Source organism: Anas platyrhynchos, chromosome 12, assembly GCF_047663525.1.
Source record: "Anas platyrhynchos isolate ZD024472 breed Pekin duck chromosome 12, IASCAAS_PekinDuck_T2T, whole genome shotgun sequence".
NCBI lineage: Eukaryota > Metazoa > Chordata > Aves > Anseriformes > Anatidae > Anas > Anas platyrhynchos.
In genome coordinates, this window is record NC_092598.1 from 7,968,656 (window position 1) to 7,980,789 (window position 12,134).

General features: G+C 35.7%; 1 protein-coding gene and 1 long non-coding RNA gene across 7 annotated transcripts in view; one reads left to right on the top strand and one right to left on the bottom strand.

The window, feature by feature from the left end:
- The window catches only part of CDH8 (cadherin 8), a 204,712-nt gene that overhangs the window by 151,716 nt on the left and 40,862 nt on the right, over positions 1 to 12,134 (bottom strand). Inside the window, exons 3-4 of the mRNA XM_013098274.5 lie at positions 11,412 to 11,467; positions 10,388 to 10,570 (exon numbers count right to left, since the gene is read on the bottom strand). Coding sequence (XP_012953728.1) covers positions 10,388 to 10,390 — 3 coding nt within the window. The 5' untranslated portion in view covers positions 10,391 to 10,570; positions 11,412 to 11,467. The remainder of the gene's footprint in view (positions 1 to 10,387; positions 10,571 to 11,411; positions 11,468 to 12,134) is intronic.
- The window catches only part of LOC140003477 (uncharacterized), a 59,268-nt gene that overhangs the window by 2,073 nt on the left and 45,061 nt on the right, over positions 1 to 12,134 (top strand). For all 6 annotated transcript variants that reach the window (XR_011812234.1, XR_011812237.1, XR_011812232.1 and 3 more), the window contains exons 3-4: positions 266 to 350; positions 8,811 to 8,902. This is a non-coding gene — a long non-coding RNA (uncharacterized lncRNA). The remainder of the gene's footprint in view (positions 1 to 265; positions 351 to 8,810; positions 8,903 to 12,134) is intronic.

Below are 12,134 nucleotides of genomic sequence, written 5' to 3' on the forward strand. Positions count from 1 at the left end.
ATGTAATCGTATACCATGTTTTCATTCCCATTGAAAAATTTCTGATGAAAGCAACCAATAATAATTCTTACTAATGAGAATAAGTTATACTCCTTTCTTTTTGTCTAGAGGATAAAAGCTAAATGGAAGAGGTTGTGCCTCCACGTGCAACCTAAAATTTTAGGCTTTGTTTTTATTTCAGTTTCTGATTTCTATCAATTGTTCTGTTCAGCTTTTCTTGCACCTGGGAATGACTGGGGCAAATGCTATGTGCTTTCATCCTCAGTTGTACAAGAAAATGGTACGTGTCTTGTTAAAATGGATTATATCACCCATGGATTCCCCTGTTGGAGAGCCTTTAAGATGAAGTGGTAAGTCCTGACAGGAAAAAGTGCGAAATCATCTTTAATTAAAGAAATAATATTGGAATAGCAAAGTATTTACAGCTTTCTGCATCCTACCCAAACTTGATTTAGTGATATATTAACACACACAGAGTGTCACATAATACTGAATATACTAGTGAAAAAATGTTTCCTCAAATATCTTAAAGAAATTTTCCTCATAATGTATTTATCTCCTAAATGGTTATTTCATTCTGCAAGCAAAAAGCAGCTCTGACTTCAATTTAAACTAAAAATCTTGATCCCATTTCACTGTAGTGAATAAAAAAAAAATCAGCTGCAAAATGTATGCGACAGAGAGTCCTGGTTCAAACTGGAAATCAGTTTTTAACATTTAATATTTGTACAGAAAATTCACAAACTTAACATTTTTTTTGGACTAATTGTGATTGATGAGGGCATAAAAATTAATCTCTGCTTTAAAGAGAACCTGGAGTTCTCTCCATATTATTTTGCTCTTATGAGTAAGAAGGATTACAAGCCTAACATGACTTCTCAGTCACATGCAGGAAATATCTGTTTACATTCTAAAAACGTTTGTAATATAATGGAATGGCAAGCATCTTTCCATCCTTTTATTTTTTTTTGCAAAAACGTTTGCGATTATCTGTAAGTCTTTGTTCTTCAGCATTGCAAAGCAGCATAATCAACTGCTTTCTGAAGACAGAGAGCCAAGACCTTACTGCTTAAAAATATTCAATAGAAATGACTTGAAATGAGCTTTTAAGGGGCAACTCAATCACAACAGAGCCTTACAAGGGCTGCTGCTGATGTAAATGCTTAGCGTCATCTCATTTAAATAACAATGAGAAAGTCAGGAACTTGAAGGGGGTGGGGAGGAAGGTGAAAGAAAGCATGCCTGGAAGAGAAATCACCGTGGTAATTCCTCATATTCAGGTTTTATTCCATTAGATCACCTAATAATCAGCTTCTGATACTTTGAGGAAAGTAGCTGATGTCAGTTTAATACATTCTATAGGGCCTGATCCAAAATTATCTGAAGTTAATCAGTCTAGTGAGAATTACTTGATTAAGATAAATTATGAGTTTACTGCCTGCAACTTTTGCTTACAGGGACTTTACCAGCACGCCACTTCAAAGTAATATTAATAGTATAAAATTAATAACTAATTTGAACCTTCCAAAGCAGGTTTACATAATAGGCATCCTACAATTATTTTATTAAAGCTTTAGATCAGTTTGATGCAGACAATATCTACATGCTCTGCTTTGTAATTTTTGCTTACACTATAAGATTATTCCTAAATTTGATATGCTTCAGAAAGTTAGACTCCCTATTCCATAACTAAGAAAAACTAAGAAAAAATGTCCAAAGTATTTCTGAATAAAATACACTTAACAATTCACTATGTCAGTACAGATACATAATTACCTTTAGAACATTGGCTCTTATCACCCTCTTGCAACCTGTAAAAACTGCATGTATACAATTATCGCAAGTTGGTTACCGTAAAAAATAGCGATCCCTTGTGTTTCCAAAGTCATTGAAGACATCTGTAACTCCAAGAAGCTCCACTATATAATGCTTACTACTGATACTATAGATTAAAGCAGAGGAAAAAAAAAATATAAATGGCTCAGGAGATAAAATATATTGTTTGGAGGGGTTTTTTTGTTGTTTTGTTTTGTTTTTTAAACTGAAAGAAATTAATGTTTCATTTAATTGAAACAGATAGAAGCAGAAAGTTAAAGGAGGAATTTGCAAAGAAGTTACAGGTATGTCTTCACAGACCTCAAAAACTTAAAATTTAACATCTAGTACCAGAATAGGAAAACTTGAAAAAAACCACAGAAGAACAAACAGATAATAAAGCAGCATCAACTGTAAGTAGCAAAAGTGATTCTTAATCACTTAAAAATATTTTCTTTACCAGTCTGGCGATTTGTCAAAGATACCTAATTAAAGTCCATTCCCTTGTTACTCAATACATGAGAAGAAATAAATGTATTGATTTTGACCAAGTTACTTTTGCCTTGATTAGTCAAATGCATTCTTATACCCATGTAAATTGTATTTCCAGCCCTTGGACTGGAGAACAAAAACAAAGGTTTAACCGAGCAGCAGCACTGGGGCCTGTGTGCCATTAGCACAAAGGCTGCGATACTTTTCCTATCCCAGAATTACTCCATTTAGTAAAATAAAATCTAACTAGTTCTGAGACCCTTTCACTGTCTAGAGACTTTAACATATAAACCCCCCAACTACTAATTTGTGTACCGTACACACCAATGATATTATGGAGTGCACAAAAGTAACACATTATCAAGCTGTATTACTCCTTGGATACCTGTTTGCAATTTTGATTAGTTGTCATCAGGTTGACTATTAGAAAAACAGATATTTGTTTCATATAATCAAACACTAAGATACAGACAAAAATTATATCAAGCAAGGCAATCAAGCCTTTTCTTTTTCTTTTTTTTTTTTTTTTTTATACTAATATTCTGGATACAATTTGAAAAGCTAGTTTTGCTTGTAGTTTCCAATATGCTTTGCCAATACAGGTACCTGGATCAGTTTCAGTAGCTCTGGAAATATTTTTTGCTCTACCTCAAGTGCCCTCTAGTGTGCAATAACTAAGGTTAAAATCTACTCTCCCCCTCCCCCCTTTTTTTTTGTTTTTGCTAACAGCCACTCTTCTAAATCCCAAAGTAAAGTGTAACACTGTTTTCTTCTCAGAGGAAAGAAATTCAATGTTCACTGCATTAATTGTGTATATATAAATGAATCATCTCTCCTCTATGTAAAATCAAATCACTCCCTTTGCTGTCAATTTTTTTTCTCATAGGTGTTATTTAAATATAGCCCAATAATTCTTCTGGCCATTGCACAAATGTTGATATACAAACAGTTTTCAGTGTTATTGGAATTGAAATAGTCCTGTCTGTCTGAAAAAGGAGATTAACATGTTCATCAACAAAATATGACCCTAGAACAAGATTTAATATCAAGCCCCCCAGATTATACTTCTATGCCTCCCCCCTCCCCCCCCCAAAAAAAAAAAAAAAAAATTTGGACACTACTGATAATCTAATTTTGAGTTATTTTTAGCTACTCTAGACAAACATAAATTCCCCATTAAAAATATACAGTGATTTGTGAGCAATGAAAGTACTTTTATATCTCATTTCTTCATTAGCAAGTAGCTGAATAAGGCCATAATGAAACAGCTTTGGGTCACCAGCTCAGAACATAAGTGACTCTACATGAATCCAAACAAAATTACTGAGATATGTAATGAGTTCTGTGCATTCTTATCTCTCCTTAACAGTATCTTTGCTCAGACCTTCTGTTATGCTGATGTGCTTGGTGAAAACATCGATGTTAACTGGCTGGACAGGCTTCGGCATGCCTGTCAGTGGCAGGAGTTCTGTACAACGTTGCTTTCCTGCTGCAGGAGGCAATGCACGCAGCCAAGCAAGTTTAGCTGTTTTACTGCCACATCAGCAGGACAGAAGAAGGATACCTGACAACAGAAAGAAGAGGACACAAAAAGGACAGAAAGAGAAAAGATGTTGGGAGATAACAGTCTGGAGAGGAAAAGTTACCACATGCAGCTCCAAGAACAAAAGAAAAATAAACATTTAATGTACCTGCATAAGGTAGTTTCACTGATTTTATACTTTTAAATAGCTCCACTGTATTAAAAAACAAAACAAAACAAAACAAAAAAAACAGACTTCACACTTCATGTACCCACCAGACTTTCTCCACTGCACATGTTAATTTTGGGGAAAACATTGAGGAAAGACTATTTTCTTTTCTCATTTCACTGTGATCTGACTACAGTGCCAAGTATTCACTTTCAAGTAGGATTTACCATAAAATTCTGTGATATTAGCAACCTTGAACATACTCTAAGTAACACAGATTTTGAATGGACTTTTGAGAGCTGATGTAAAAGGAATGGGTGGATCCCAGGGGAGACGAGGTGCTTGCATATACTGGGGATATGCTATCAGGTGAGGGAAATTAATCTTTTAGAAGCTGTAAAATCAGTAGGACTTACTGTAAATGGAAAGAGCTTGTATCAGAGCTATGGCTTTATTTTCCAAGTGACGTGCTGAGAAAAGCACCTGAAAACAGGATTGTTTCCAGTTTGCAAACTCAGATTGTTCCCTATTTAGGGCATTGTCTCTTTTGAATGTTGTCTTTGTCAATTAACCGTTCCTTATGCATTCCAAAGAACGATTTTCTAACATCGCTGGCATACCTATGAGACTAATAGAAAGCTAAGAAACACAGAATGTCAACATGCAGTTTTTAAACACATAATGGCCTGTTTTAATTTACCTTATAGTCAGCCACACCACACCCAGGCAATGTGATAGTGGTAATGCAAACAGCTACACTTACTCTGGCAACAAAAGCAGGAAAGACACCTTCAGACTCCAGAGCAAGTGTAGACATAATTCATTTGTTAGCAAGGACTAATTGGGTCTCGAGGGTGGTTTAGGAAAATGAATTCCATTCATTTCAATCAATTTTAAGTAAACTTAATCCAGACAGAGTTGAACCCTTGTCATTATATGACATATGAAATATATGGATGACCTGAAGATTTGAGGAACTGCTACAGCAGAAACGGAATGTACCTGCTATTGACACTATTTCTATAACATAACAGGAGGAAAAGGCAAAAAAAAAAAAAAAAAAAAAAAAAAAACTTTCAATGGCAAGTGTATCTCCTTGCCATAAATTGAGTAAGTTTTGAAATTTGACAACACAGTTACCCCTGTTCTAAACAGGAAATCTTCAGGTTTAGACCAATTAGTCATGAAGTTACCTTCTTTGACTGGAGTAGAAATGGCCTATCTGGGGGCCATATGAAGGTAACAAATGGTAGCCGGTACACAGAATAAGGAGTGGCTGTGTTTACTAACAGAAGCAGAATGAGTAGCACAAGTCAGGTTTCAACATGTACTGCCTGAAGAAACTCCCAGAAAGGTAGCTTTGCATACACCACGAACCAAATCTAATGACAAGCTGAAATTTGACTGCCAGTCCTTTTTTTTTTTTTTCCCATTCTGAATGCAGTGATAGATTAGGACTATGTTTTGTTTGTTTGTTTAAGATGACTTCTTCAAAGATTTCTGAAAAAATACGTAAACATATTGCCCATAAAATTATTTTTTTTTTTTTTTGTTCAGTGACTGCTGACATAGTAGTTTGGCAGACTGATCTTAAAAAGCTTAAAAGGCAATGCTGTGTTAAAATAAAACATCTATTTCCCCTAAAAATATTCTCTGATGCATATGCAACAAATATCACTAATGAAGAAGAAAATAAATCATTTAAATCCCCAGGACTTAATGTTGGAGTACGCTTCTTTTTCTGTAAGTAGCTAAAGAAGCAGAGCACACAGAGGAAGAATCATTTTACTGAAAGAACTTGTCTTAATGCCAGTAATTTAGGGAATCAAGTAGTAAATACCTCCCAAAATAAGTATTCTACAATCATTTTAGAACTTTTGTAGGTGGTATTTAATATTAAATTGTATTAAAATCAAGCAAGTAAGTACATTTCTAGCACCTCAGCCCAGGATGTACCCCACAGGAAGCAACATGAAAATAATTTGTCTAATGAGTCTGTTATTTGTTGATCCTCAGCTTCTTTGCAAACCTTTTGAAGAAAAGAGGTGATTGTAAAAGGTAGTGTTCTCCATGAATTACTCAAGCCAAATAAGCCAATTGTGGCATAACTGAAGAAACAGTAGAGCCTGAATCACTATTGTGCTAATTTCATCAGTTTCAGCTTAATACTGGAGGTACAGCCTAACACTGAAGTAAAGACAACCCATATTTTTGTTTAAATTAAAACCTCTAATATTCATCTAATATTTATAAGAGTATATAACAAATAATTGTGGCAAACATTGCATAATAAAGATGAAAGGGAAATTAACCTTGTGAATTTTTAAGCTGAAGAATAAAAACTGTTACATTAATAAGACTTAATTATATCATTAAATATTTAAAGTTATGTCCTCTAATAAATGTTTTTATTTAACATATTTCTTTTTTATCTATTACTTGAGTAAAATGCCTTTAAGAGAGGAACAAAGCCAGCAGAACTGTTTCATTTTTGATGGCCATACAGTTACAGAAGAAGGGAGCCACATTACCTCTTCAAGTCAAAGTCAGTTTTCAGGACAGAGCAATTTTATACTTACACCAACCTCAACTCCTTGCCTGGACAGGCTGGTGGGGGGCTGCAGCTTTACTAAGCTCTCCCCCATCCCTCCTCCCCACCTACCCTTAATTCTTTTATTTTTCTAAGACTAACTTGGCTGTATCCACAGTAATGAATTAAGTTAAACTAGCACACAAAGCTCACCACTATCCATGCTCCTAGCATTCCATTTAACATCTAACTCTACAGAAAGCACTCAAACATCAACTTTTAGCTTGCACTGATGAGTCCTCCCTTGCCATTGCTGACAGAAAACAGGTGTAAGAGCAACAAGTGGTAACTAATGAAATCATCAGGGAAGTTAGCATCTTGCAAACAAGAGGAAGGGTCAGTTTGCTTCCAAAGACTGTAAGGTACAAGCTTTGCAAGGAATACAGCCCACCCCATCCTCGTGCACATGCCACAAGTTCCTCTCCTTATAGGAATATATATATATATGAATATATATATATATATATATATATATATATATATAATATTATTATTATTATATATTATTATGATAATATATATTATTATATATATATCAGCTTATTTTTTTAGACTTTACTATTGTTCTTCAAAGAGAAAGCGAAAAAAGTTACAATGAAGTCTTCTGACTCAATTCAAATATCAGGCAACAATACAACTCACACCAGCCAGGCCACAGTTCCACCAGGAAGAAATTTCTCCAGCACATCTTTCAGAGCTTTTGATGTCTTCCTATAGCTATAGCACTTCATGTGCCATTGGTCTCTCCAGTATACTCCAATTGTTCTACTTGCCTTGGCTGTTCCACACACAGTAGCCTGCATGTCTCAGCTTTCAACTGAAAGTCTATGCACTACATGTACTTGCAGAAACACTGATTAAAATCAACTGCAAACACTGAAAAAATCAAATCTACCTCATCAGCATTCCAGATTTATCAGAAAGGCTACAACTTAATGGTTCTTTAGTAGAAATTCTTTGTTTACAATCACACAAACATAAGGCTCTATCTGCTCGGCCATTGTGCTTTTTTCATTTTTTTTTTTTTTTTCGGTTAAGCCATTTTCTATTTACCACAGTAATATTGTTTCTGATTTCATCCCTACAAACCCTGTTTATTTTTGTAATATTCTTTTGACTTGTCTTCTGTACATTGTGTTTTGTTGCTACAATTGTCTTCCCACTATCCCTCACCATTTCCCACTCATCTATCCGTCATCACCCATACTGTAATTACAGAAATGTTATTTGCTGGTAGACAGATGCATAGGGTTGCTGGCAGGAGTACTGCCATTATGCAGTGCAAATACTGTGCAGAATATTAAGGAATCATATGAATCAAATCTTAGTGAAAGAGTATTCTGAGAGTTATCAAAACCAAGATTGAACTGAATCTGTTTTCTTTTGTTTACACATTGGACAAATGTCATCTAAAAGCAGGTAACATTTATTTCCATTTGGCAGCTAAAAGTGCACTGGGATAGAAAGTCTTTTAATTAACATTCATGATGTTGCAAATATAAACAGGTATAAACATATCCTCCAGTATGTATAGCTGCCAGTCAGGTTGTTACTGTATATTTTTCCTTTCAGTACAGAAGTTAAAAAAAAAAAAGTTTAAAAAGCGAACAAGTACTTTCACTTCAACATCTTCCTAATAAACTATCTCCTGAAAATAAGGTATTTGGAATATTTACCAAAATGAGTAGTTTTCCAGCAGTATCATATTCTACTACTTCTATCATATTCTACTGTTTAACTAAGGCTCAAGAGCCAGCAGAAATAAATGGTCTTCCACTAACATTTTTGAGCTTTGCTTTAAAGTTTTCACAAATGAGGCATCTGTTTCCAACTGACAAGGTTAAGAATCTGAAGTGACACTGTGCTTACAATTAAAAAGACTGATCTGTAGAACAAATAAGGGATACAACATCTACGGATCAAACAGATCATCACTGAAATACAAGATACAGAAGTCTTCATAAACATGCACAAAACAGCACAGTTAAGTGAATACTGAAAGTCCCCTGACAACTGTTTACCCTGTTTACCACATGACTACTAAATTTCACCTAGGAGTGTGTTGCAGCAATTCATGGAGGCATGTAAAGGGGTCCACTGCTTCTACATTGGCAAAGATGACAAAGAAAATGTGATGATGCTGCCAGTATGGACAGGAATGCTGGAACCATCGAGTTGAACATACTTTCCTGTGGTAATTTTGCTTTTTCCTTTGACTTCAGCATAAGTGGAAGATTCCCAGCAGCATGCCCCAAGTGATTTTTCCTGCCAAACACTAACCTCATAACTGATATCCAGGACTGGACATATAGGGGTAAGTGTGCACAAGTACATATATAGACTGCTTATACCGTAGAGGATTACAAATGCTCAGTACATTGTAAGAACACTTCTAAAAAGTCAGCGACTGCTATCATTGAGAGTAAGATAGGATTCACCATTTGCTTTGTAGTTCATCCCAGACATGTTTGGAGGGGTGTATGTATTTCACACAAAGCTTTCTATTAAAGTGCCTTCAGACAGACTTTTAGTCTCCACACCACAGTTCATGCACACCCTTACCCCAAGTTGTCTCATATATAATTTAAATGTTTAATGCAAAGTACAGCTAATGTTAACAATACATATTTCTGAAGACAGACAGTGTAATGCTTTATTTCCTCCAGGAATAACGGGAGTGATCCATAAGCATATATAAACTCAAGTAACACTGTCTGAAGAGATAAATTGCGCTCATCCTTGAGAAATCTTAGAGTGCATGCTTCTCTTCCTCCTTCTCAACTAGGCAAAGTGCGATTTACTGTGTGGTTTTCTTTCAGATGAGGTATTAAAAGCTGCAGTGCACTCTATTCTGTATTAGTATTAATGATACCTTTGGAACTGTGATGTCTTTGATAACCATTGTGTGCTGCTGACTGATGGCTCTTTCTAGCCTCGAAAGGTACTTGGATTTAGTAGGTTTATGTGGGCTTAGAGTGGAGGTCCTGAGAATATTTAGAAGCTGAGGATTCTAAATTAATATCAAATATTGTATCATTAAAGTTGATAGTAATACCATCTAAAGTCACTCTAAACATTCTTTGCCCATGCAGGAAATTATTAGATACTATCCTAGCATAGTTCTGGACATTCTTTATTGCTATTCATTCTCAGAGTCGATGGATGAGAATCCACACAAGCAAGAGCCAAGACAGCAGAATCATCCACCTTATGTACAGTCTCTCATGTACTTGCTGCAAGGGCCCCAATTTTTATAAACCCTCAAAAGCAGCAATTCTGATAATTGTATGACTTAAACCTCCACTGTCAGAAAGTGGTATCCTCCACATACAATAAATGGAGATGATAGTAACAGCAACACTGAAAAAAAGTGTTTAGGAAAGGGAAATCATATAGGGAAGTGAAAACAGGATAAACTTAGATTAATCTTTGGCATTTTTAAATCTGTATTATAGTCTATTGTATATGGTTACCATATGTTTGTTTAAACAAGATAACTTTCAAACTAATTCCACATTCCCTTGTCTATTTCTTTTACCATACTAACACTTATAATAATTGTGCACAAGAACAGTCTCATGTTCTGCCGCAAGATTTGAATAACATTATCTGAAGAGTGAGCAGTGGTCATGAGCACAACCAGTTAGAGATGAAGTTTGACTGCATGTGGGGCTAGGAACAGAGAGAGCTGTTAGAAACCAAAGCTACAAAAAGCTCAGCAACTTCATGATCAGCGCAATTCCTAGTAGAATGCTCTTGACTCTGCATAGCCACTTTTGCACTAGCATTAAGCACCTACCATCTCAGCAGTCTCAGTAAAGAGGAGATGACTCTGGACTGGTGGTTGAACTCTTCACTCCCAAGAGTGGCCTCCTGAAGTCAGGTTTGAGAAATGCTGGCAGGGCAAGACAGGAAACAATCAGTGCTGCTGCCCACTGAACCAGTTCTAGGAATAGACAGCTTCATTCCTGCGCTTGTCAGTCTGTCACCAAGAAAAAATAGAAAGGAAAATTAAAAGGTTATGATGTTATCTTCTCCAAAAATAGGATTTCAGTCATCAGGGAGGAGGAAAGCGCTTGGATGTTTTTACTCAGGCTATGAAGTCTGCTGACATCTCCCTGTCACTAGTACTGAGCTTCCTTTTGGTACTGCTAAAGGTCATGGAGCACTGGGGGGGGGCTGCAAGGGGATACCTTCATTCAAAACACAAGAAAAAGGTGTTCAGAATTGATGTGATAGAGAAAAACAAACAAAACCATATTTGTTTCTCCTTGCAGTTCTTGACAACACTAAAAAGTCATGCCTCTTATTACTTAGGTTAGTCTCAAGTGTATTAAAGACCAAAGGTTAGCTCCTAAACATGCATGCTGCTGAGTGAACTGGTCACTTAGGTGGCCTAATTTCTTATATTTCTGAAAAAAAGTCAAAAACAAAGGCAGGTTGTAAGACCCAAAAAGACATAGAAAACTAGAGGGAAAAAGAGAAAAACATCCTCTAAGACTTAAATATTACCTGCAAGAATGAAAAGAAATTAATAAGCACTACTTACTTTACTTAGAAGGACAGAGTTCAATTGTATCAATATAAATTGGAAGAAAATTCTCTGGTATGAAAGCAAAGAAAGACTAATGCAGTTCTAAGGGCAAAGCAGGGGATAACAGTATTAAGTCTGATCCTGGAACCTCACAAGGTAGGCTATAAGCACAGAGCACTCAGCACTTCTGAGGGTCAAGCCTTTGGCACTACAGCATTTGTGATTCAGTCGCTATAGATTAGGATTGATCTCCACCATCTCTGCTTAAAAAAAATAAAAATAAACTAACCTTGAAATTGTCATCCACATCTGGAGTCCAGCCAAAAAAGGTAGTGGAGACAATCCCTAGAGAAGTAGAACAAATTGACCCCAGAGGTTAGTACAGATGCATCAAATAAAAACAGTGGATTTTGATCTAACGAGAATTTATGTAATCTTATTTTTATTCAGAAACCAAGTGTAATCATATTTCCCCCTGAAATGCAGAACTGCATCTATCTCTGTTCAAAAACAGATACTCAGAGGATATCTTAATACTCTTTCAGAATTGGAAATGCATAAAGGCGTATTTGAAAGCAGTGCAGTTATAGAAGACAACATTCTTGTTCCATAGCAATATGATAATATTCTGCTACCCATCTTTGTTGCTTTTGAGAACAGAAGGAGCTTGAAGCAGCTTCAAAGCTGAGCTGAGGAAGCAAGCCATACTGAAGTTAGGAATGGCATTCAGCAACTCACTGTAAGAGGGAATAACAAAAGCGGTCAACCTTTTAATGCTACATTGCAAAACAAATGAATTTGGGGTGATTTTAAAATATTTATTTGCTTTTGGTGAGGCAATATTCTGAGTTCAAATTAATAAAGAATTCAAGCATGCCATAGAACCTGTTTCCTCAAAAGCATAGAACTACTTCAAAGTCACTGAAACTGAGGATGACAAAGACCACAGAATGTGGTTTTCAAATACTTAAAACGTTTGTTCATAGTTTGCAGCAGTGTGTCCATAGCATAT